The 24,505-nt window shown below is 40.2% G+C and overlaps 1 protein-coding gene across 1 annotated transcript in view; it reads left to right on the forward strand.

The window, feature by feature from the left end:
* Positions 1 to 24,505, forward strand: part of CBL (Cbl proto-oncogene) — a 43,288-nt gene that overhangs the window by 7,196 nt on the left and 11,587 nt on the right. Inside the window, exons 2-10 of the mRNA XM_074162353.1 lie at positions 605 to 852; positions 15,565 to 15,711; positions 17,041 to 17,197; positions 18,698 to 18,819; positions 19,851 to 19,988; positions 20,797 to 20,884; positions 21,426 to 21,557; positions 21,981 to 22,184; positions 23,717 to 23,848. Of these exons, the coding sequence (XP_074018454.1) occupies positions 605 to 852; positions 15,565 to 15,711; positions 17,041 to 17,197; positions 18,698 to 18,819; positions 19,851 to 19,988; positions 20,797 to 20,884; positions 21,426 to 21,557; positions 21,981 to 22,184; positions 23,717 to 23,848 (1,368 nt within the window). The remainder of the gene's footprint in view (positions 1 to 604; positions 853 to 15,564; positions 15,712 to 17,040; positions 17,198 to 18,697; positions 18,820 to 19,850; positions 19,989 to 20,796; positions 20,885 to 21,425; positions 21,558 to 21,980; positions 22,185 to 23,716; positions 23,849 to 24,505) is intronic.

The following is a 24,505-nucleotide window of genomic DNA, read 5'->3' on the forward strand; positions in this document are numbered from 1 at the left end:
ATCCATAAAAGCTGTTGTTCCTCTTAGTCCTTGTATGTATTCAAGGAGGAAGAAAAGGTTCTTCTAGCAGTGTTGCCTTAAAAGACTTTCAGCCTGGGAACGCTTACTGGCATCAGTGGTATCTGTAGCAGTGGAACTTCCTCTGTGGGCATGTTTGTCCTGAAAATATGGATCAGTGTGAAAAGTCACTTTTGCAGCCAAAATCAGGGCAGCTAGACAGGTAAAGCTCTGCCTGTCGGCATGTTCAGAGTCCAAAACATGGCAGGAAGCACTAGGCATGTACATGGTAAGTTACATCCTTGCCATTTACAAACTCCATATTGAATTTTCTTGAATTTCAGTTTTGAAAATGTATTTCATGAGGCTGCGCTTCACAAGTGCAATCATATGTATGTTGGGAGTTGTGTCAGTCCATGTGCACTCCAGTCCATATGCTGGATTCTTTTATGGTGGCTGGGCTCCCTATCTGGACTCAAGCAACAAATGCAGTTTGTTGAGAGTGAATGTTTCAGTGTAGTGTGTTTGTAAGTAACACTGAATTGTGTAACTGATCGCTACTTGCTATTTGTAAATTTTCAAATGGTATTTTCTTCATTAACCGTAGGTGGTGCGTTTGTGTCAGAACCCAAAGCTGGCATTGAAGAACAGCCCACCCTATATCCTAGATCTGCTGCCTGATACCTACCAGCATCTACGAACCATCCTATCGCGCTATGAGGGGAAGATGGAGACCCTAGGAGAAAACGAGTATTTCCGCGTGTTCATGGAGAACTTGATGAAGAAAACCAAGCAAACCATCAGCCTTTTCAAGGAAGGGAAAGAGAGGATGTATGAGGAGAACTCTCAGCCTAGGTGATGTGGAGAAATGTTTTCAAATGTTTGTGACATAAATTTGCCTTAGTGAACAAAAGCTTGAACAAATGTCTGCTGTTTAATATGTTGTCTGTACATGAAAACATACTTTAAAGAGATATAAGTCTGAGTGTAGAGTTTTAAGTAAACTATTTTTGGGTATATTGAAATCTGAGTGCTGTAAGTGTTCAGAGCCTATATAGCCGTAGTTGTTGTGTAGTTCAGCTATGCCAGGTTAATATTAAGTCTGCTATGAAAAGGTTTTGCAGTCCTGTACATTCTCACATAGAGAATGGCTTGCGAGAGAGGATTATAAGGTTCAGAATGATCTTTTAGGCAATTTTAGGAAACTGTATTTTGTTACATAGGAAAAGAGTCATCCGGACTAAAGCTTGTTGTAATCGGTCTTTAGGCTTTACAGAACTTTCCTTTTTCTGGAAATAAAATGTGTCCAGTATTTCCAGAGGAGGGGAAGTAACCTTGTTTTGTGGGAATAAAACATCTTAGTAAAACCCCATAACTTTTGAATATTGGAAACTTCATATTTAAGGTAGATCAGGGTGCCACGCTTGCAAAGCCTTCTTTCATTTTGTTCAGAAGGCATAGCTGAGATCAAGGGACATCTTCAAGGTGAACTGTACTTGCTAAGAAGGGTAGGTGGAGGTAGAAACTGCAATTACATCTGAATATAAGGCCCTCTCAAACAAAGTAGCATGAATTTGATGTGCGCTGTACTGTACTTGAAAAGGTGCTTCTTTCTTTCATCCAGCTTTAAGGAAAAGGAGAGCCAAGGTGATTTAAGAGTAGAATAAAGCTCTGGAAAGGGTTCATCTTTCATATTTGTCTAACTGTTGGCAGCAGGTCTAACGGGCAAAGATGTACAAAGCATGTTTGTAACTTTAAACTTACTTTGGAGTAGGCACTGAATTAAAAAAAAAAAAAAGTGGAAAAAAGTGAAACCCACCCAGTGGCTAAAAATAATTGCTCTGAGGAGAATATGTGGTTAAGGCCCTGGCAACTACATTCTTGAATTACTTGGTGGGGGGGAGCGGAGAAGTGCTGGCACATGTTTCTGGTACATTGAACTCTATGTAGCATATTCTATAATACTGAACTCCAACAGAAGACTATGACAGTGGCTCCAGAAAGCGTTGCTAATGCCGTTTTATTTTTCATCGACAGTGTTGAAGAAAGAAACTTAACTTTCTAAATTCATTCTGGATTGTTGTTTAGCATAACTTCTTTGAGATTATAAGACTCAAACTTGGAGAAACTCTCGGAGCTTGCTTGAGACAGGGTTTGGGGAGTGTAAATATGGCATTTTCATGTGGTACACTTGCTTATTTTAAAATTTTAGTTATCTGTATGAGGCCTTGAGGAATTGGGTTCAATGCAATGTGTAAAGTCAAAAGTTAGATGTAATATTATCTGCTTGCCCCTCTCGCACTGGCTTTGGGAGAATGTGGTTAGTGTAGGCACAATGGGTTCTGTGCAGGTCTGAAGTAGGTTTGGGGAGATGCTGATAGCTGGAATTTTCAAAAACTCTTATAGAAGATTATAAATATAACAAGTATGGGGAGAAAAAGAGTTCATTAGCCTCATGTTTTGCGGATGAGGTGATATTTAATGGAAAATTACATATTTGTTTTAACCTTCACTCAGTTCAAAATGAGCCACAGTATGTAAAGCACTTCTTACTGTGAATGAATTTATTAAAGTGATTAAAATTAATCTCTGGGTCTTCTGCTAGAACTGGTAATTTTCTTGTATCATTCTTTGAGATATTAGCAATGTGGATTATCATTCAAGACTGAGTGATTTTTACAGTGCAGCGGGTTGCTCAAAATATTTTAAGTAGCATTTTTCTTGAAAATGGTTTTATGTGTTGCTCCCATGTAATAGAGTTGATGTTATTTTCTAGAACACTTACTGTTGCCTCCAGAAGTAAGGTAAAAGGGTAGATGAAACCTTTTAGAATTTCTGTGATATTTTTTCTGATTAACTGTGCATGCATTGTGATCTGTCCATCATAGATAGGGAACATTTGATGAGTAAATGATAGCTAGCTATTTTGATCATCAGTCTAACATCTCACCTCCAGTCCCTTGTTTTTCAGAGAGAAGCAAAGAGAAATAATTCCAGAGTTAATCATCCTAGTCAGTTTGTAGTCCAACTAATTGACAAAAGGTGGGGGGGAAATCGAAATCAATAGATGTGAACTTCAGAAACAGGGCTCCAGTAGAGGCTTGCTTTCTCACAGAGGTGATGGGAGTCTTTGGGGAATTGCTAATTGTACCATTTATGAATAAACAGCTTACCAGGGAAGCAACTATGGTGAGACTTGTAAACACAAGCGTAAAAGCAGAATCACATCCCGGCTAATCTCGTCACATCTTCCTTAGCTTTTCACTCAGCGCAGGAAGCAGCAGTTACTGTTTTGTCATAAAGGGGAAATATCAGACCCCCTTTTCCTGAAGGTGCTGGAAATGAGCCCGGTAACTTTCTCAGTTCTCTAATTTGTTATAGAAAAGAAGGAGGTTAGAGTAGTCAGTGCATATGGTTTGTGTACTAGTTCAAGAGCTAACTCCACAAAGAATGGCGCTTTTGGTTCCATGAGGTCTTCTGTTAAATGCTGCGTGTCCAGTGTCAGACTTTGTGGTTTTGTGAGCTTTTGGAACCTGATCACTTAAAGTGCTATTTGTTTCATCTGAGACTTAGGTGAATGAAATTTTGCTATAAATTCATATTTAGATTTAAAATGTATATAATAATTTAAGGTGAATAAACTTAGGAGATTTTCTCACCTTGTTAGGAGTTGAAGAAAAATACCAATTTTGTTTGGTTTTTTTTTTTTTTTTTGCAAGAATCAATGAATTCAAATATTCAAAGTGCGGGGGAAGCTTTCTGGAAGGTTGTCAGCAGCCTGTAAAGCAAGCAAACAACCTGAATCTGGTGCTCACTGGAAATGTACTCATGGCAGTTGTGTGTATATGTATGTATATATAAAAAAATCTAGTTTGTTCTTGGTCTCTTGTAAGTTTGCAGCTAATGTTAGTCTTTTGAAAACATGCCTTTAAAAAAATCTCATCTCTACTGAATAATCTGTCTTGACTCTTTCTGACTTTTTTTTCCTGTTGTCCTTGAAATTTCTTTTTTCCTGTCTTCCAGATTTAGCATTAATTTTGTTTCCTGTTGTGTGTGCCCTTATTTTCCTCCCCCAAATGACTCTTGTTTTAAAGCAAAGGCACTATTTTTCCATTTGCATAACTAGTGTGAAATCTGCGCAGATGTTTGCTACTAGTCAACAGGCCAGTAATTAGAAATGACTGAAATCTCTTAGATTGTAGTATCAAAATTGTCTTGATCACTTGAGCATCAACCTTCTCTTTTTATTATTTCTAAATTGCTCTTTGTGCATTTCCTCTCAAGCTTTTCAGAGATTCTCCAGTGTGTTCCTCCAAGGTGGATTAAGGCAGAATTGGAATACAGCTGCGGAGAGCACCGTGTGTTGTAACTGCTTGTGCTGCTTTGAGAGTTTGTAATAGCTGCAAGATGTGTGTCATCTAGCGTTGAGTGGTTTGGTACGCTGTGCTGTGTATGTGTTTAGACTGTGTGGGAGTATAATATGGATGCTATTTGCCGTTTGCTCTAAGGCAGGCGGTTTAAAATCCAGTAGTACAAAATAAGATTGCAGTTGCATATTGGACGTTTAAAGGTGTGTATGTAAAGAGAGCACACGCCTTGATGTATTCTCTGCTTTTCAAACTACAGTAGAGGAGCAGGGTTGCTAAGAACAGGGTTAGAAAAGGCTTGTGTTAACACTTGCTGTGTTTACGGATGTGGGTGAGTGTTTGTTCCTTCAAACTAGTTGCACTCATAGAGTTGCTAAAAGTAAATGCAGCCTTCCTATGTCATACCTTAACCATCAGCATGCTGAAAGCAACCTCCCCTTGTGGCTAACACCACAGTTAGCATGACGTCCAATGCTATAAAGGCTCAATGGCTTCCTTTCTTTTCTTAGCACTCTAACGGTTGTTTTGTCTCTGTAACGTTGTGGGTTTGATGTATGGTCACCGAGATGAAATTGTTACTCTTGCATAAACTCATACTGCAATTTTTGTGAAGAGAACTCATTTTATTAGGAGAGCTTTAAAAGACATGCTATTTAAATTCTACTTTAGCTTACTTCCATATCTGTTTAAAAATTAATGCTGTTGAGAGTGCTTTTAAAGCCATGTATGCACTTCCTGACTAATAAGTATATGCAGTAACCTCTAGTTACTGTTTAAAGACTGAGTTTTAGCAACTAGATTGGATTCAACTTGGTGATTTTTGGGTGGGTGTGGGTATTTTAGTGGAGATACTATATCGCTCCTCTGAGTTTTGACAGCCTAGGAGCTTATTTGGGTTGTCCTTGCTAATAGGTAGGTTGGTCTCTTAAAATAAATCATGTGTTTGGGCATCTGGTATTTAGCAGGTCTATATGCAAAGGAGAAAGGTACACCTGTTTAGCACCGAGTGGCTTGCTGTGCTGCCTACAGTGGTAAATAGGTGACTTCTGACCCTGTAAATATTGTGCATTTCTTAAGTTTACTTTTTAACTAGTAATTACAAACACTAGTTAAACACAGATATTTTTTTCCTGCAATGTGATGGTTCCGTTGATTGATAGTGCTATTAATGCTAATGCCACAACTACTGTGAACATGCTAAACTTGGCGAAGCTCTTGATTACAGTTTAATTTAGAGGCTCAGTGGTTATGTTGGAATATTTTCTGTTTCTGTTGCAGAAAGCTTTTACTTCTCCAGACCCCTTACTTGCACAGAGGAGCTGTCATTTGTCAGTTTTCCCCACTACATAAATTACTCATTGCAGCAGCTTTTTTGCAGTTGTGTAAATAGATTATACTTCACATAGCAGGACAGAAAAATAGCTTTCTGATCAGCAGACAGAGATAGAAATTGTCTGTTACTTGGGAAAGGATGAATTAGGCTGAAGAGTCCGTTTTTAATCAATGAATCAAATTGACTGCTTATGTTAAAATAGTCTATTATGAGAGAAAATTCAGAAAACTTGTTTTCTAATAAAGTCAGATCATTGCAAATGTTTCCATGTGAGAATGCAGTTATGCAAGCTGGAGGGTGGGGGTTAGGTGAAAGGCTGAGGAGAAGTAATTACTCGGGATGTGGACTGGATGTTTAGGAAATAGCACAAGTTATTTTACTAGTTTAGCTTGCATACTCTGGAAACAAACTGTTAACAAACACGATTAACAAAACTAACATATCTATAGAGAAGAAAATGGAGTTAAACAGGGAGTATCATAAACCCTCTCCATATAACATGGAGTTGCAAAAAATGTGTGGGACGCTAGTCCATATTTAACTGTTGTGTCTCTGACAATAGACTTACGGGATGCTGGCTCAGCAGGATTTCATATTCTTTTGTAGCTCCAAGGTGAAGACTTACTAATTTACACAGGAAAATGCTCCCAATATTTAATGTCTACTGGAAATGACCATGCATATCTCTAAAGCGGAAGGAAGCACATGAAGAATGACTTGGAAAAAAAATTGGGATTTTAAAGAGGAAAGAGTTGGAAAACGCTTGTGCTAAGCCATGAACCAGAAAAGCTCTCTGGGGGGAGGGAGGGTTAGTGCTCTAATCTCATATTTTCGAGTGCTTGTGCATACTTCTGCCCAGTGAAAAAGAGATAGTATAAAACGTAGAGCTCAAATGGTGCGTGGTGTGTGCGTGTCCTCCTTCTGTCACTTCCTTCTAATACAGCTAATACTTTTTTTTCTTTGACAAAACCCACTAGTGTGAAGTCTGCATCTGCATTTAAATTAGAACATCTTAAAGAAAAGAACAGGCTCCAAAGCTGCCCACAAGAAAGGTTTCCTTGCCAGGCTCCAGCATATGAACACTAGCTAACTGCTTATTACCCAAGAAGAAATTCATTGTCATTTAAATGTTGTTGGAGAGAGGAATGTGAATTATTTCTTTTTAATTTGGCTTTAAATTGCTAGTTTAGGTGATAGTTGTGGAACTTAAGTAACACTTAGCATGATTGGCATAAACTTGCACTTATTTTAGTTATCTTTCCATCAAAAACTGGAACTCTGTCTTGAACAAGTTTATGCACAAATTTAAGCTTTCAGATTATTGCATAGTAAGGAAGTAAGATTTTTATTCCTATAAAATCATAGAGTTTTATGGAAGGCTAACTCTATGGGTTTCATACTGTGGATGGAAGTGCAAACATGTTACTTAGTTTGTAGTAATTATCTTTTGAAACATGGATAGATTTCTTGACACTGTCAAAAATATGTTACTGCTACTTGGCAACTGCATGGTGTTTCTTGGGTGCTTGGCTTGTGGATTAAGGGCTGAGATGCCATGTTTTGGATTTTTGTTGGTGTGAAGAAGTCTGCAGCCGTAGCCCTTTCAGCCAGAAAACAAATTGGGTTGGTGCGTGAAAGCTGTTCTGAACTACAAGGTAGTGTTGAAAAAAACTTCAGCTTACTAGAAGGTACTGAACAAACTAAGGCCAGCTGCTTCCCACCAGTTAGAAGCAGTACCTTCTGTGGCATCAGTTTGTGAACTTGCTGGCTTTGTCCTGTTTTCATCTCTGGAAGGCAGATCAGATGGCACTCAGTTATGTGCCACCCACAGCTGGCTCAGGTAATGCGTCTTGCTGACTGCTACCCTCCTGTAGAAAGGACTGTAAAATTACTGTAGAGGATAAGCTGGTCATGGTAAATGAGCGTGGTGTGAGGGGGAAAAATGGAGATCTGTTCCTGAATCTCTCAGCCGGACACCTCTGGGCCGGGCAAGTACTGCCATTAGCAAACATGCCAGAGCTCTGTTGTACTGGAGCGTGTATGTTGCAAAATATCTTGGGTTTAGTATTTTGACAGGATTCAAGTTGGGAATGAAGCGATAGAGCTTACAGCTACTTCTGCTGTGGAAAGCCCAGTGGCGTCATGATACCCAAGATGGTTTTGAGGCAGCTGAAGATCAAGTGTGAAATACGGGGTCTTCTTTGACTTGTTTTTCCTTTTAACTGAAGCAAGTAACCCCTGAAATACAAGCTTTGACTCCAGTGCAGAGAGCCCAAATATAAGTATAATGAGTAGTGGTGTTCTAAGCAGTATGTTTTGCCGTGTAGTCTCTTGAATCTGGTAAAAGAATTAATCTCTTACCTAGGTAAGAGGTTATCCTTTATCCTCTGAGTATACATTGAGCTCTTTGAAGTCCGTTAATCATGACAAATTAAATATTCTCATTAAAGTGCTTTCTATAATATTTAAATACAGAAAAAAACTGGATTTTCACGCTGTAGCCTGTAGTTCTTTAAATGCAGAAGTATGGTTGGAGCCAAATATCATATTAACAAGAGGTGATAAATGGTATGTGCTTGTTTCCTTTTTTCTAAAGGGTGCCGGGATGCGCTAGTCTACAAAATCAATGCAGCATTAGCTGATGCTGTAAAATTCTGTAGTACAAGCAATTAATTTGCTGATTCTAAAATGTCTGGTTTGCCATTAGTCTGCTATATTAGTTGTCCTGTGGAAGAACTGTAAATGTGACAGAGCAGTGGTCCAGCATAACTTTGTAAGGTGACTTCTGTTGAGCCAGTAATAGTTAAATGGAATTTCATTCACTTCCTGTGTTGCAAGTTTTGTTGAAAGTAGTTCCGCTGTTTCTATTTTTAAAACTGATTACTGTGTGTAGAGGACTCTGGAGCTGTCTCAGAGTTATAAAAGACATCTTGGGATCACCTCAAGCGTTTCCACTTACTGCTTATATGCATAGGCTGGAGTTCTATGTTAATGTGGAGAACACGCAGAAAACTCTTTGCTGGTGTGGTAGTAAGGTATAAGATACAGTTGTTCTTCCTGCAGCCAGGCGCAGCCACCATCTGCTGAAATTGGGTCTAACTGCTCATGTCTGGTGCATAGTTCGTAACGTCTGAAAAGCGTGCGTTATATGATAAACTCACACCTTTGTTGTTTTTGAAAGGTGCATTTTAGTTGTCGGAGACTTGTTAAAAGAGCTGGGGTTTGTTTGTTGTTGTTTGTGTGGGTTTTTTTAGCTGTTAAATCTTCAAAATATCAAATTGTTAGATGTAAAGTACTTACAGGAAAAAGAAACGTTTGGCTCTTTGCAGGGCTCAAGAACTGTGATATTGGGGATATATATTTTTTTTCTTATGTACTGGATCTTTTGTTTACCTGTGGTGGATGCTAACCCTGTCACCTAAACATCATCTGGTGCCAAGTGTCTAATTCCAAATTAACCCCAGAACTGAGAGGGCAGGAAACTTGTATTTCCTTAGTTATAATTTCTTGCAGTAGTACTTATTGCAGAATACTATCCACTTACTAATGAGCATGTGATAAGGAATTAGAAATTCCCTAGCTGTAGTTCTAGCTTCTAGCACTTCCTCTCTCTGTCCTTTAGCTGCCTCACCTGTAAAATGAGGTAAAAAAACCTTTTTTTGTGCCTCAGAAAACTTAATAACCCATATTCAGAAGAATGTCAAAGTGCTGAAGGAAGTCTTATCCATCAATAAGCTTTTGAGGTGTGATTTACGGAAAAGCAAGCATTGATTGCTCAACTAGTGAAATAATTAGGATGAGCTTGCAGCTCTGCATGTCAGAAACTTACGGGGAGAGCCACTGGAGACATGAGACTGGGGTACTACAGAAGCCATTTGGACTGCCAGTAGTTTAAAAAAACACAAGTTTTCAGCAGAAGCAATGAATAAATAATAGTACCGCAATTACAGTGTGTTTTCCCTCAGTTTAACTGAGCAATCCTCTCATTTCCAAGCCACGAGTTTGTAATTCTTTCACCAAATGAACATAGAATTTCTGAAGAAAGGAAATGGTGCATCTGAGTTTTCCTGAGTGAACATTCTGCAATTCTGTGTGGACAGCAGCAGTCAGAAACTGCAGCATCTCTTCTAGGAGCCTTCAGTCTATGAGTTTAGTCCTAAGGTGTCAGACTCTCCCACATCCTCTGTAATGCTTTTTCCCTTAATCTTGCATTAGAATAAATAGGTGTACTTTTTAGAAAATGCTGTGTAGTCATCCCTCCAGTGTACTGAGTGAATTTCTTGTTGTGAGCTGCATTTTTGGGTCATGCCCCTTTAAACAGCCAAGGTGATGTGTAGGGAGGGCCTTCTCTTGAGTTTGAAATAGGATGGTTTTACGGTAATTTGTGGCTGCCCCATCCCTGGAAGTGTTCCAGGCTAGGCTGGATGGGGCTTTGAGCAACCTGCTCTAGTGGAGGTGTCCTTGCCCATGGCAGGGGGGTTGGAACTCGATGATCTTTAAGGTCCCTTCCAACTCTAACCATTCTATAATTCTGTGATAACTTAGGTCCTATGATTTGAATTCTTTTTAACTACTTGAATCTTCATTGTTGCTGTGTAATTTTAGCCAGTTTGGTGCTGATCTCATGAAATAGTGTGTTTTCTCAAAAGTGTGTTGAAATGAAGTCAGTTGAATCATGTTCAGCTTAATTTCGTTTTGGGGCTGAGGTGGAGGTGTGGCTCTGTTTGCTTTAGCTTCCGGTGAAGAATCTTTGTTAATCGCAGCCTATTCTTAGAGTGGCTGAATGCTATTTGTGAAAACCCAGTGTTCACGTGTGTAACTGAAGTCACTGGGATTGCAAATACAAAAATCCCTTGGAAAACTTGGTCCTATATAAGAAATATGCACTTTTGTATTTGGTCGTGTTGTGTTACAGCTCTTAATTCCTCTGTACAGCGGTGTTTGTAGCATGCTTTGAACAGAATGAGCTTTACAGACTTGACGTGTCAAATTATGGCATGTGAGAACAATATTGTGACTGAATCATCCAGTGGAGCAGTCTCCTTGCTATGTGTGAGGAACAAAATTACACTGTGTCAGTTGGTTAGCTGTGAAGTAGTGAAGAGATATTGGAAGAAAATGAAAAAATTCTAGCTGGCAGCGGCAGAAATGGTAGTACTATATTAACATTGCCTTGAGGTAAGAAAGGCATTTTAGTCATTTGTAACGTGAATGAATTTAACTAATTGTGTCGACAAAGCTGAAAGAGGCGATGCTCTGATTAAAGCCGTCCTCTGCCGTTAATGGTTTTGCAAGACTGGGCTTATACAGTGGAAAAACGCTTTTGTCCAGCAAACAGGAAACTGGAAAAGAAAAATCTGCTGCAGGTCTGGGGGAGGCAACAGCATCAGAAAGCCCAGCTGGCGCCCGGCCCGCAGTGCAAATGGAAGTGCCTGCTCGACCTTCTGACTTCTGCTAAGATGCGTGGAGCAAAAGCAGTCATGAAGCAGGAAGGAAGTAGCACAACCACAGCGGAGGGGGGCACGGAGGAGGGAGGATGAAGGAACATGCCTGTTCAGCCTGCAGAGCCGCCAGCAGGCCCAGCCTGGCCTTGGGGAGCACCGGGTAACTGAAGAAACAGTCTTGCTTCGTGCTGGTCTTTGCTCCCCAAAAATGGTTGCTTGAAACCTGCATCTTCAGAGCCTTGTCAGTGTCAAGGTGGCAGGATTTTACAGGCGAGTGTAACTGCAGCTGAACAGGCTCTGGTGATGTTTCTAGATTGTTAAAGAAGTGGTTCTCTGTTAACATTGTGTGTACGAAAGGAATAATGCCTCCATGCTAGAGCTGCGTATGTTTCTTAGTAAAATATTTGGTTACTGCATAGGGTGGAAAAATATTTGGCTTTCTAAGCTTTCACTTTTTACATTGTCGTTGATTCACTGTCTAACCAGACGCTTTACATGTATGTGTGAAAGCACTTGCAGGAACATAAAATCCTACCTAAACTGTAGCTGTTGCTCTGTCTCTGGACGTAACCACTGAACAGAAACATGCCATAGTTTTTCGTTTGAGGCTGGTACAGGTGTTGCCTTCAGCTCGGTTGCAAACAGTGAGGAGAGCCAACTGATGTGGCCTGCGGTCCCTGGGTAACGTTTTCAAAAGTGCTTATATGACAGATGTTTAAATTCCACTGACTGTCAGTGGGATTTAGGCGTCTAAGTCAGTGATTCCCAAACTGCGGTTGGCATACCCCTGGTGCAGCTCTTGGTAACAGTATTTGTGTTCATCACTGTGTTTAGCTGAAAGTTTGGAAGAGGGCCATTGTGGTCTAAAAGAAACATGGAAGATTGCTGGAGGTCTGTGGCCAAAAATGTTTGGGAATCTCTGGTCTAAGTAATTTTAAGTGTTCTTTGAAAATATTACCCTTTTTCCGGGAGACCTCTTGCTTCTGTTTAGTTGAAGCAATTGAGATGAGGACAGTTGCTGATGTTACTAAAAATAAAATAAAGTCATAATCACTAAACTTCACCGTGCCAATTAAAAAACATTCACTGTAATTGCAAGCATTTATTTGGTCTGTGTGACTTGGCTTGTTAAAATAAAGGAGTGCACTCTTGAAAGAAAATGTCCTTTTAGCACAGGATGGGTAACTGGTTGCTGTATGTAAAAGCTAGTTACTAACAAAATATTCTGTAATTTGCTGTTCTTTATGTTCACTTCCTGTGTTTTTCCTATTGTTTACCTAAGATACATCTGAATATTTGTAAAAAATGATGCTTACCTTAAGAATTGAAGGTGTTGAGGTATTAGAAACTTTTTTGTAAAGAGTCCCTCTGTCTGTGTGTAAAAAAAAAAAAACAAAAAACAAAAAACAAAAAAAAACAAAACCCAAAAAAACCACAAAAAAACCCAAAAAACAACAAAAAAACACAAACAAAAAAAAAAACCACAAAAAAACCCCACCAAAACAAAACACCCCCAAAAAAAAAAAAAACCCCAAACATTTGTTTATCCATCCTTATGCCTGTGGAAGTTCTTACTTCTCTTGCTGAAATGATGTGCTCAGCTGAGTGCAAGCACTTCCTGAAACTAGATAAGGGAGAAGGCTCTTAGGCGGAAGTGATAAGCAACCGGACCCAGCAATACATCTTGACTTCTTGCAGTGTTAACTGTTGCTTTGTTTAAACCATGCACTTGTTCCCTTAGCCTCCTGTTTGAGGGTCAGATTGCACACAAAGAGCGTGCTAACCCCTTAAAGGAAAGGATTCAGAATTTAATTCTTACCAATTACTTCCATGTAAGTGTAACAAAGTAATTAGCAGGTTTTGCTCAAGCCTTCGTTTTTATAAACTCAGCAAATAAAATACCATCTCTTTTGCTTGAGCTGCAGATGGATTAAATGTTTCACAATAGCATGTTGTTTGCTTTTTTTTCCTTGCACTGCCATAAACTCTCATCTTTTCTGTCATTTTATGGAAGTGAGGGCTTTCAGAAGACAGCTTGGGGAACAAGCTCTGCAGCTAGAACCTCTGATTTGCATTTTTTTTCTCTCATGTTTGTCAGCCAAAGACAGTGCAGGGACATGGTGGAACCTATCGGAGGGAGGGAGGGAGCTGAGGTGTGAGTTTACAGTTAAATAATCTTTGTAGGATTAGCCAGTGGCTGTGCCTCAGAATCTGAGCCTTCCCCTGGTAAATGCAAAGTTGCTTATCTGCTACTGGAAAGAGGAATACACAACTTTGAATTGCTTAGGGTTATACCAGGGTGGGGAGATGCACAAACAGATACTACTGGTAAAGTAACAGCCTGGTTTTGTACTGCTGCAGCTTCTGTGTATCCATATGTCTGGGTCCTGAGCCACTCATCTTCATAAATGTGATCGTGATCATACAGGAAACCCTTACTTTCTGATACAGCATAGTTTTTCCTACATGCAGGGTTCTTTATAGTTAGTTGGTTTCTTTAAAGATGTTCTTCCTAAAAGCAGAAGATGGGGAATTGCAGTAGCACTTCAAAGGTATAACAGAATTGCAAAACCAAGGTGACTGGAAGCTGTGATACACTGGTAAGGCAAGGGGAATTTCTGACAGCCCTTCTCTGGGGAGCCCAGTTAACTGACAAAGAGTGGTGAACAGCAAATCTTTTCCGTTTGTGTTTATAGAATCAAACAACCAAAATGTATAGCTGCTTTAAAATACAAACAGTTTGAGTCTGTAACACATCTAGCATCTGCGTGGTTTTACTTGTGTTAATCTTGAGCACCTGTTGTTATTGGACATGTATGAAATTGCAAAAACCAGGATGCCTTGCTGTATAGCTGGACCTTCTATAAACAGTTTGAGCACCTTTCACTGCTAAGACACAAATTAAAATGTAGTTGAATAAATAAGGGTAAAAGAGGAGAACTACTGTCAAAGAAGATTTGGAGTTTTGAGTCCTGTATACCTTCTGGTCTACCCAGACTGTAGCATGGAGAAAGGGCTCACGTGGAGCTGAGTTAAATGGTAGAATATACGTCAAGCAAAGTAGGTCACTTCCACTTGAGTTTAGACTCTATGAAAGTATGATATGGAGCTAGAAGACCTAAGCCCGAATGTCCAGGGAACTTTTTCAGAAAGGTTGGAGGCAGTTAGCTATCTCCCTTAGCTGGAGGTCAGTTCTGAAATCAGGGAGCAAGTTGTATCTGAAAAATGTCCAAGATTAATAAGTTGGAACCAGTCCAGCCAGAATACTAGAAATTCGTGAAAGGCTGAAACCTGGGGAAGCGTAGTTTGCTGCCAAACACAACTGTCTTCAGGGAGATGGCACACTACAATAGTAGCATACTTACAGAGCTTGGAAAACAAGGCATTAAGAAGATGCTGTGTGACTGGGGATGCTTCTAGCCCCTCTCTAAATGCTTCAGGATTTTGTAGTCCGCAAAACAACTTGTTGCTCAGTGTCATGACTGAGTCTGTGCAGTGCCTTGGTGGTTGATGCAGTCTTCTGACCAGCTCTGGTCTGTTGGACATAACTTAGCAGTTGTCCTTTCCCACGTGATACTAGTTCCTTCTTTTATCTTCAAGCATGTGACGTAGGGGTGAAAAAAAAGCCTCTGGCCTAGAAATATCCCTGCAGAGAATATCTGCTCTCATCTTCTTCCACTTTCCCTCTTCAGTTTAGAAAAGGCCGTACCCTGATGGACTAGAGCACTCCTGATGTATGAATGTCATCAGGTAGAGAACGGACTTGGGGTATCAATTTGTAATTCAAATTGGATAATTACTCAACAGAATATGGTTGAGCGCCCTGACCATATGTAAGTTATTACCATTTTAGAAAAACCCTGCAGGTGTTTTGACCTTCCCTTGGGATCTGGGCCTGTTATTATCAGTTAGACGTTCTCTGAGCAAATACTCTGTGTTGGGGCCCTCCAGAGAATTGGAAAGACATTCAGCTTACATGATCCTTCTGTGATCCAAGGCAGTAGTAGTTTAATGTTATCTCATAAGGAATTTTCAGACCCAAGAGCAAAGGAGTCTGATGATGTTTTGGCTCCGATTATGCTGTTACTTAATAAGTAAGGTCTGAATATTGAATTTGGACGTTTTCTGTGAATGTATTTCCTTGGGGAAGTTTGCCTTGGAAGTAACCTGCCCACCTCAAATTGGTTATGCAGAGTTAGTCATTGTTGAAAATGTCTCAACACACAGAGGGCTTGCTGATAAGTACCATGTGATGGATGTGTTCTGAATGCTGGGTAAATACTTGAAACATGGTCCCAAATAAGAGGAGTTTTCTAGGCTGGGATACTTCTTGAGTTGCAATAGGTACTGTTTTTGTTTTGTTCATGTGTAAACCACATCTGTCTTTTCTAAAAGAAACGTTTGTTTTTGTGGTCCTTTGTAGGCGTAACCTGACAAAATTATCCCTGATATTCAGCCATATGCTGGCAGAACTCAAAGGCATTTTCCCAAGCGGCCTTTTCCAGGGAGACACTTTCCGGATCACCAAGGCAGATGCTGCAGAATTTTGGAGAAAGGCTTTTGGTGAAAAGTAAGTTTCTAACTGTGCTTAAAAGTAGAGATGTGGGAACAAATTGTACAAAGCACTGTGTATTTTCAAAAATTCTGTTTTGCAGTTCAGAAAGGTTTTTGTCAGGTTAAAATGAATGATGGGAGGGATGAGTCATTTGGTCCACTCTCTGGGGTGAGATACAGGATTGTTCCTACACTATATTTCCTAGTTCTTTGTCCTGTCTTGTTTTAAGTGTGTCAAGTGATGGGTCTTTCCCCACTTTCCCTAGGAGACTCTTGTACTGTTGAGGGTTTCCCTCGATTATTCAGCTGAAATTTTCTTCTCCTTAATTTAATTCCTTAACTTGTAATAAGCTCCACAAACTATGCAAAATAATCTGCTTTCTTCTTACAAAGGTTACCATGCCCCCAGTATTAGTTGTCCTTTAGCTAAGCCATTATATTTAAATTCTTTTCATCTTCCCTCCAATTAGTCTTTCCAATCACTTAGTCACCTTTCTTCTGACTTCTCTGAACTTTGTCAGTTTGCCTAATGGCTTTGTTAAGATAGAATGAAGGGGAAAGCAAAGTGCAATGTATATTTGCCTGCAAACTGTTGAAAAGTCAGTTTTAACTTTTGTATCTAGTAAAACACTAAGTGAACTGTAGAGCAATGTTTGAGGATTGAAGTTAATGGAATTGGATACTGCTTTCTAACTAAGGTACTTCACATAAAGAGTTTAATTAGTAGCTGTCAGAACAAAAAGCAATAATATATTTACTCATGAATAACACAGTTGTCTGAAGCTAGGCTTGTTCTTTCTATATTTCTATTCCACTTGATACTTTAAAAGAAGGAAAATATTCCTTTAAACAGGAACCTCTGTTTTGACTTCTGATTATCTTACTTCTGTTAATCACTCTTTAGAGAATTGTTTGCAGTTTTTAAATTATTTTTTGTTTAACTACCTAGACCTCTACTAAAAGATTTCCTGTTAACTCCTTCTCTACCAGCTGCAACGTTATGAAATTCTTACCAAATGATGGTGTTGTATACAGGCCAGGGTACATCCAAGCGTTGCCATGATAGGGCTGCAGAAAACGAGAAAGGAGAAAGCAGAGCTGGACTTCAGATTCCATAATTTTATATATGCAGAGAGAATTGTCTGAAGTTCATTTAGCTGCTAATTTCCTGCAGTACCAAGAAATCCTGTGCTTGTATAACATGAGTAAATCGCCTGTGGCTAATTTTGATATTCCTCTCTACCATTATCATGAAGTGCATACTCACAAAAAAAAATATGTAAAGTGCGTACATGGTGGTGGTCTTCAGAGATAGCACACTTACAGATGGCTTGGTTTTCCACAGGACCATCGTTCCTTGGAAGAGCTTCCGTCAGGCCTTGCATGAAGTGCATCCAATCAGTTCAGGGCTGGAGGCCATGGCCCTGAAGTCAACAATTGACTTGACGTGCAATGACTACATTTCAGTATTTGAATTTGATATCTTCACGCGACTTTTTCAGGTAAGAACTGAAGAGTGGGAATCAATTGAAACGTGTCTCAGTGCTTCAGGTTAGACTCTTTTCCCAGGACAAGCTGTATTTTACACACTAAAATGGCATTATTTATGCTGTAAGGGATTTGGTTGTCTTGCCCTTCATCACCTAAACAGCTCTTACAATACTTAGGACCCTGCAATGTAGTAAAAGTGTGTGATACTTCTGGTTGTAGAAGAAAAAATTGTCTAAAGACATACTGCAACTGTAAGGCACGTTCAGTATCCTCCCATGAATCAGTTTTTCCCTTTCAGAGGTCACTTTTAGACTGAAGTTCTGACACAATTTCTGTAAGCCAGGAAATATGAAGCGTAGTTTATCAGTCTGTCTTTCCTTGTCCTTTTCTTTCTTGTCAGATTTATTTTCCAGGGGGTGGGTGGGTGTTCAGGGTGGAACACAAGCATGGAAATTTGGGCTTTGTAGCTTTTGAACTGACACAGCCAGGATGTTGTGGACATGTCTGTGTTACGTGCACAAGAAATATCTATATTACTGAAGTGATATTAATAGTAGGTAAAATTCTAACCCACAGTCTTTAATAGTGCTGAACTCAAAAACACAGCTTCTGGTGGTGCAATTGGGTATTTACAAGAACAAACACTTACTTCTTTGGCTCTGACTTGCCTTTTCCCCTGTGATAGGGTGGGTTGTAATTAAGATGTGTCTAGATGAAAAATTCCCATGTTCGGTGTTGCAATGTAGTTGATCTCATTCAGTACTTTTTCCAACTATAGCACATAAAGAGCAAGTTAAGAGTTGCTGAGGTTTCCAAGAGATGCAAAGTTCTTAGAGAGAGCTAATATCTTCTTTTAGACAAGCTGAGAAATTTGGAAAAATTGGATGTGATTTAGACACTCAAGCCCTTCTCAGGATTGAGACCTTTCAAAGGGTTATTATGACTTTTTGTGCATCATATGTGCTGGTTTATTTATTCAAATCTTAGACTAGCCGGTAATCCTTGCCACACCCAAGTGAGGTGAGGTGGTTAAGGAATAGTCACAAGCACCTTACACACATTGAAACTGAGACAGAGAGGGGAGGTCACTTTCCTGAGGCCATGTCGGAAGTCGGTGTTGGAGATCAGACTAGTCATGGTTTCTGGTCCTGTGCATAATCTTTTTAATCTCCTGTCTTTATCCCTGTCTCAGGAATGAGTCATTTTCTCTGCAGAAGCAACACAAGTAGGTAGCTATTCTTGAGCTGTCTTTTTGTGACCTCAGTGACTTCTCCCTTGGTATTTATTAAAGGAGTTTTGATTAAGGTCTGTCTTAGTGATGTTTTTATCACCAACAAGAGAGAAGCTCAAATGCTAGGGAGAATGTAGGTTTTTGTTCCTCTACTGGATTTATGGTGGGTTAAGAAACCTGCTTCTTTACTGAAGAACTGATCCCTTTGATTAAGGAATATTGTATTTGTTGATACCTCTTAGAAGTGCATGGTTAATATATTTCTTTGTTGTTTCTCTAGCCATGGTCCTCTTTGCTCAGGAACTGGAATAGCCTAGCGGTGACTCATCCCGGTTATATGGCATTCCTAACCTATGATGAGGTGAAAGCACGACTTCAGAAATTCATTCACAAACCTGGCAGGTTAGTGCTTGGCAGCAGTGGCTTTTTTGATCATTCTTGCTAACATTGCTGGTTACTGCACTGCACTGGCTGAGGAGATTGGGTTTATTTTATTTTTGTCCTCCTTCCTCAGAAATTTAAACTGTGAAAAACACTATCTTGCCCTGTATTTGGAAATTATCCTCCGTGTGGTGACTTACCTCCTGCCCACCCCCACGGTTGTCACAACAGCTCCCTCAGGCATGAGCAGAAGGCAGAGGCAGACACGGGCAGAATAAGCCGAAATGGTGGGCTGCTTAGGATCATGAATAAGGGAATGTGTCTATAGGTCCCATAACTTTCTGGTGTACGTGCATAAAACCAGGAGAGCTGAGCGGATTGCAGGCCCCAGAAACAGTGTGTACGTTTGAAGCAAACTTCAGAGGGACAAGGCAGCTGACCAGTGTTTGCGCTGGCAGAAAGCAGCATGGTAGGCAGAGTAGGCTGCAAGGTAATACTGCGGGCTGGTGGACTTCAGAGAGTGTCAGGGGCAATGCATGCTTCTGCAGAGGTTGTGGACCTGAGCAGTTTTGGGCTACCTAATGTCCTGGGTAGAACTTGGCCCAGTACAACAGGGCTAACAGATTTCTCTTTATGCAGGAAGGACTGAGTGTCAATTTCTGGAGGTTGCTACTGTAATGTTAGTTCTGTGCTGGTTTTAAAAATGGAAGCCTTGTTTAGTCTGTTTGTTGGTTTTGTTGTTTGTTGGTGTTTTTAAAAGTTAATTTGAAACAAATGATTTTAAGGATGCTAACTTTTCTTGCTCCTGATTCTGTGTTTAATTTCACCTGGAGGCCAGTGCTTCGATGCTTTTCTGGCTTTGTATCAGATTGCAAGGTTCTCTTTTGATCTGCCTGGGGGTAAATTGAGGAAAGCCGGTGTAAAGCAAGTTATTCCTACTAGTTTTTATTTGCTGTCTTAAGATAACCAGAGAAAGGCTGCCTATTTGACATTTAATCTTTTCTGTCTGTTCCAGTACAAACTGAAGTTTCTTTTCCTTTGTGTGTTTTTAGTTATATTTTCCGATTGAGTTGTACACGACTCGGTCAGTGGGCCATTGGCTATGTCACTGCAGATGGGAACATTCTTCAGACAATCCCCCACAACAAACCTCTTTTTCAAGCACTGATTGATGGCTTCAGGGAAGGCTTGTAAGTAACTTTACAAACATTAAGGTTTTTTTGTCCTTTTTCACTGTGAGCTCGTTTTAGAAATCTTAATCCTGAGGTGAGGTCTCAAAGCCAGTTGAATGGTAAAACGTACCCTCTGGGTTCATCACACATTATCTGCTTCACAGGAGAGCCAGCATGTTGTAGAGGTCAAGCAACCACTATTGACATCACTGAGCCCCTTTTGGACATGTCTCAGCTCTTCCTTTTAATTTAAATCTTGATTCAGCAAAACAGTTCAATCATGTGAATAGTCCCATTGATGTCAGTGCAATAATTCATATACTTAACTGTTTTGGCACTTGAGAATACTCAGACAGCTGTCTTTTGCACTGGAGAGCTGTGCTGTCCTTTGCAGTAGCAGACGGTAAGTGTACGTCAGTGTTTCCCTTGTCATAGATTCTTTTCCAGTTGAGTCCTTAATTTGAGCCACCGCAACTGATATTATGGCATCAATTTTTTTACTCTGGATATTACAGTTTCACTATAGGATGATTTAAGAAGAATAGCCTGGGACCATATAACATCCTGTTTAAAATAAAAATTGCTGCCAGGAAGGAAGACAAGCTTCTTTTTATTTTTAAGAATGACGTGTTTGGGTTTTGTCCAGTAGGAAAATTCTTCCAAAACTTCTTCTGAATGTAAATACCTTGAATTCCCACCCTTGTTCAGCCTCGTTCTTTCTTTCCTCCACCATCCCCCCAAAGAAACCTCATATGTGTGTTTGTGTGTGTGTGTGTGTATGCATATATAGAGAGATATATCTCTTTTTTCCCCCAACTGCTTACAGTTATTTATTCCCTGATGGCCGGAATCAGAACCCTGACTTGACTGGCCTGTGTGAGCCTACGCCTCAGGACCACATTAAAGTTACACAGGTGAGCAAAGCATTCTGTCCCATCAAAATTGCTTGCTTTCTTTCTAATGTCTAGCCTCTGTAGCTGTTTATCCAATTCTGTCATGCTTGGTACCCGCAAGGCTTGTTTTTAAGGCTGACATATTGTATTTTACAGGAGTTGCAGAAATCTTTGATGGTAGGAATGGGCAGAGGAGATTGCAAAGGTTAGGTAAAGCTTTACCTAAGCTGACAGATTTCAGGATTTTTTTTAGAATATTCTGCCAAATATTCATTCTTTTGTGCCATCCAGCATATCTTGAGCCCTGCTTTCCTAGACTGTTCTTGGGACATCTAAATGAAAAGCTAGGATAACTTGAAGCTTTTTTCAGAGCTTGATAGATGTATGATATATACATAAAATTATAGTGAAATCTTTGCAGACTTCTTTTCTCCTTTGCAGTGTGTTCTTGTGTTAGGAATATTTTTTTTTCCTGCAAATCTTCTGTTGGGTTTCTTGTAGCTATGACTTATCATGCTTGTTATTTTACAGTATCAACCATGTCTATCTATCTTTCCCCAAGGAACAATATGAATTGTATTGCGAGATGGGCTCCACATTTCAGCTGTGTAAAATATGTGCTGAAAACGACAAGGATGTGAAGATTGAACCATGTGGCCACCTGATGTGCACGTCCTGTCTCACTGCATGGCAGGTGAGGCATTGCCTCTTGTTCATCTCTCTGAGTGGAGGTAGTTGCTTTTTAACAGAAGCAGTATATTCTCTTCTCAAAACTGTTCAGTTTCCTTCAGGTATGGAGATGATATAGCATAACTGAGGACATAAGCTCATAGTTCAGTAATATCAATGTATCAGTGCCAACTTCATCAGCAGAGGGAGAAACGGGTTAAATCTCTTAATCTAGGAATAGCAAGTGTGAGGTCTTGCTAAAAGGCTGGTTTTCTACTTCAGAGGGAAGATACTCCCCATAACTGTAGCACAGTTTGCCTTTGTGTCTTCCTCTTAGTTGAAAGGTACCTGCCAAAAAGCAGGTGTATTGTGTATTTTGTGTATTACCTGTGTGTTTCATTTCTGTATCATAGTGGCTATTGTAACAGATCTCTTCTCTTCCCTGAAGGAATCAGAAGGCCAGGGTTGTCCTTTCTGCCGCTGTGAAATCAAAGGCACGGAGCCAATTGTAGTAGACCCATTTGACCCCAGAGGAGGAGGAGGATTATCACGACAAGGGGCAGAAGGAACTCCTTCACCCAATTATGACGATGATGATGACGACAGAGCTGATGATTCCCTCTTCATGATGAAAGAACTCGCTGGTACCAAAGTAAGGTCACCAGAGTGTGTGCTAGAAGATGTTGCAGTATGTACAAAGACTGCATGTTCTCTATCAGTTTTCTGTGGTCTTAGTGATTTGTGCATGTGAGGGTTGTCAGAGCTTATAACTGGAAAGATTTTACTCAGGATGGAAAACGGGGATTTAGGTTCATCGTTGTCTGTTCAGTTTACAATGTCAGTTCTAGTAAGCAATGGTGATCACACTTTGAAATCTTTGATCTTTTGTGGGTTGTCTTGAGAGAATCCTTACAAGGGTGAAGAGGTTGGCTTGACCTATTGGAATATAAGATCTAGGTTTATAACATGTCTCTGCATGCTTAGCAATGCTGTTTTTGATTTATTAGCCATAGTTTACCCATATCAGCAAAAATTCATCCATTTTTTCCAGTGATGTATACAGCCAACCAGATAGTCTTCCTAAGGTCCAGATGACTAACTGGGTAGAGGGCAGGCTATTTTGCTGAGGAAGTCAGTTTGACTGTCATCGTTTTATATGGTGTCTGATAAATTTGTTTAATAAGGGTGCCATAACTCTCTGCCATTAGTGCTGTTTCCTGCCAGGAGATGTTTACAAGACAGGCATTCTTTATGGATCCCTGCCTGTTTTTTTCTAAAAGCTCGTTGCTGCTCTCGCACATCTGCACTTAGCATTGTCTTACGGCACAGGGAAGTGGGTTTGAATTTGGTGAATTTTTAATAGTTGAATTCACTAAAATCACCTGCCTTTCCTGATTAAAAGAATACTCTACACTGGTTTACGTGTGGTCATATTTCTCTGTAGTGGAAATAGCGTACTGTGAGATAGCATACTAAACAGTGAACTCTATTCCTGGAGGTAGTTTTTGTATACATATCTTGGGGAAGCAAAACCGTTTCCTCAGTGTGACATCCTGTGGTGGTTTGCAGCAGGCTAGTGCTCTTTGCCACTAGTGAGTTCAAACCGGTGTAAAGCTTTTCAAAGTCAGAAAGCACTAGCCTTGCTTGTAGAACAAACTTTATGAAAAAGAGAAGAACAGGCACTGTTTTGATTTGTTAGGTGGACAAACAACTTGCCAGGGACAAACATGGAGGTTTTAGTGCACACTAGTGATTGCTGCAACAGCCATGACACTGTAGTCAAGGTAGCTCGCACAGTGGTGCCTGCAGTGATAAGTAGGTTTTGCAGCAGATCGTGCCCTCTTGTGTTGAAAAGAAAAGCAGCTTGCTCCTGCTCAGAGCCCAGTAAGACAGGTTTGTTCCTCTAGCAAAACAGCTTGTCTTTTATTGTGCCACTGCTGAGCGTTCATTTTCAGTTGTGTGCTACAGCTCACCCCACTGGTGATCTTCAAGGTTTGCTGCAAGTCAAATGCTGTTGTGCTGTGAAAGTGCGCTCATTTACTGGTGCATGGTTACTAATGTTGTCATTTGTTATCAGTAGTGATACTGAAGCCAGTACATCATAGAGCCTGAAAGCCTCTCTAGAGAAAAGGAGTTCTGCTGGGTTTTGTCATTTGTTGATTTTCCCATTCTTTTCTTTTTCAGGTCGAGCGTCCTCCTTCTCCATTCTCAGTAGCTCCACAGGCCACCCTTCCTCCCGTGCCGCCGCGACTGGATCTTTTGCAGCAGCGAGTGTCCAATCCACCTGGCGCGTCCAGTCCTGGGACCACTTCTAAGGTCTAATACACTGTTTGCCCTTTCAACTAAGATTTTGGTGGGGCAGGCAGAAAGATGAGCATTCTGGTGAACCCTGCATGTTCTCTGTGACATCCCTAAGTACTTTCACACAGGACATTTCCTTCTTCCATTTCTGTAGTTCCATTAGGCCACTTTCCTTCCATTCCCCATGAGAGCCTACTCTATCCTGAAAGTAAATGCTTCCTTCTGGCATCCATGGTAGGACAGTCCCTTTTGGCTGTTTAAAGGGCCTGTCTTTTCTTCACGTTCATCCATGCAATTGCTAGAGAGAAGCTGGTCTTAAGCTGAAGTATTTGCGCATTTAGGGTGACGGGTGTCCTCCTCTCAACTACCAAGTTATTGTTATTACCAGTATCTTTACTGGTTTTCAGCCTCAGCCACTGCTGCCTATGCCTTTTGAGCTGCATTTATGGGCTTATGTTTTTTTCTAGCTCACAAGCTAAGTGTGGGATGGTGTCATATTCCCATCCCAACTTTTCTTCACAAATTTTTTCCAGCGAGCATTTTTTCAGATTGCAAACTAAGGAAGGAATGAAATGTGTGTGACTGGGAGAGAGTAACTGCTTTTCTGATTGACTAGCTGAAGGCAGTACTGTGATCTTGGTGGCATTTGATCATTGACTGTTGAGATATGGC

The sequence above is a fragment of the Numenius arquata genome, chromosome 22 (genome assembly GCF_964106895.1).
Source record: "Numenius arquata chromosome 22, bNumArq3.hap1.1, whole genome shotgun sequence".
Lineage (NCBI taxonomy): Eukaryota > Metazoa > Chordata > Aves > Charadriiformes > Scolopacidae > Numenius > Numenius arquata.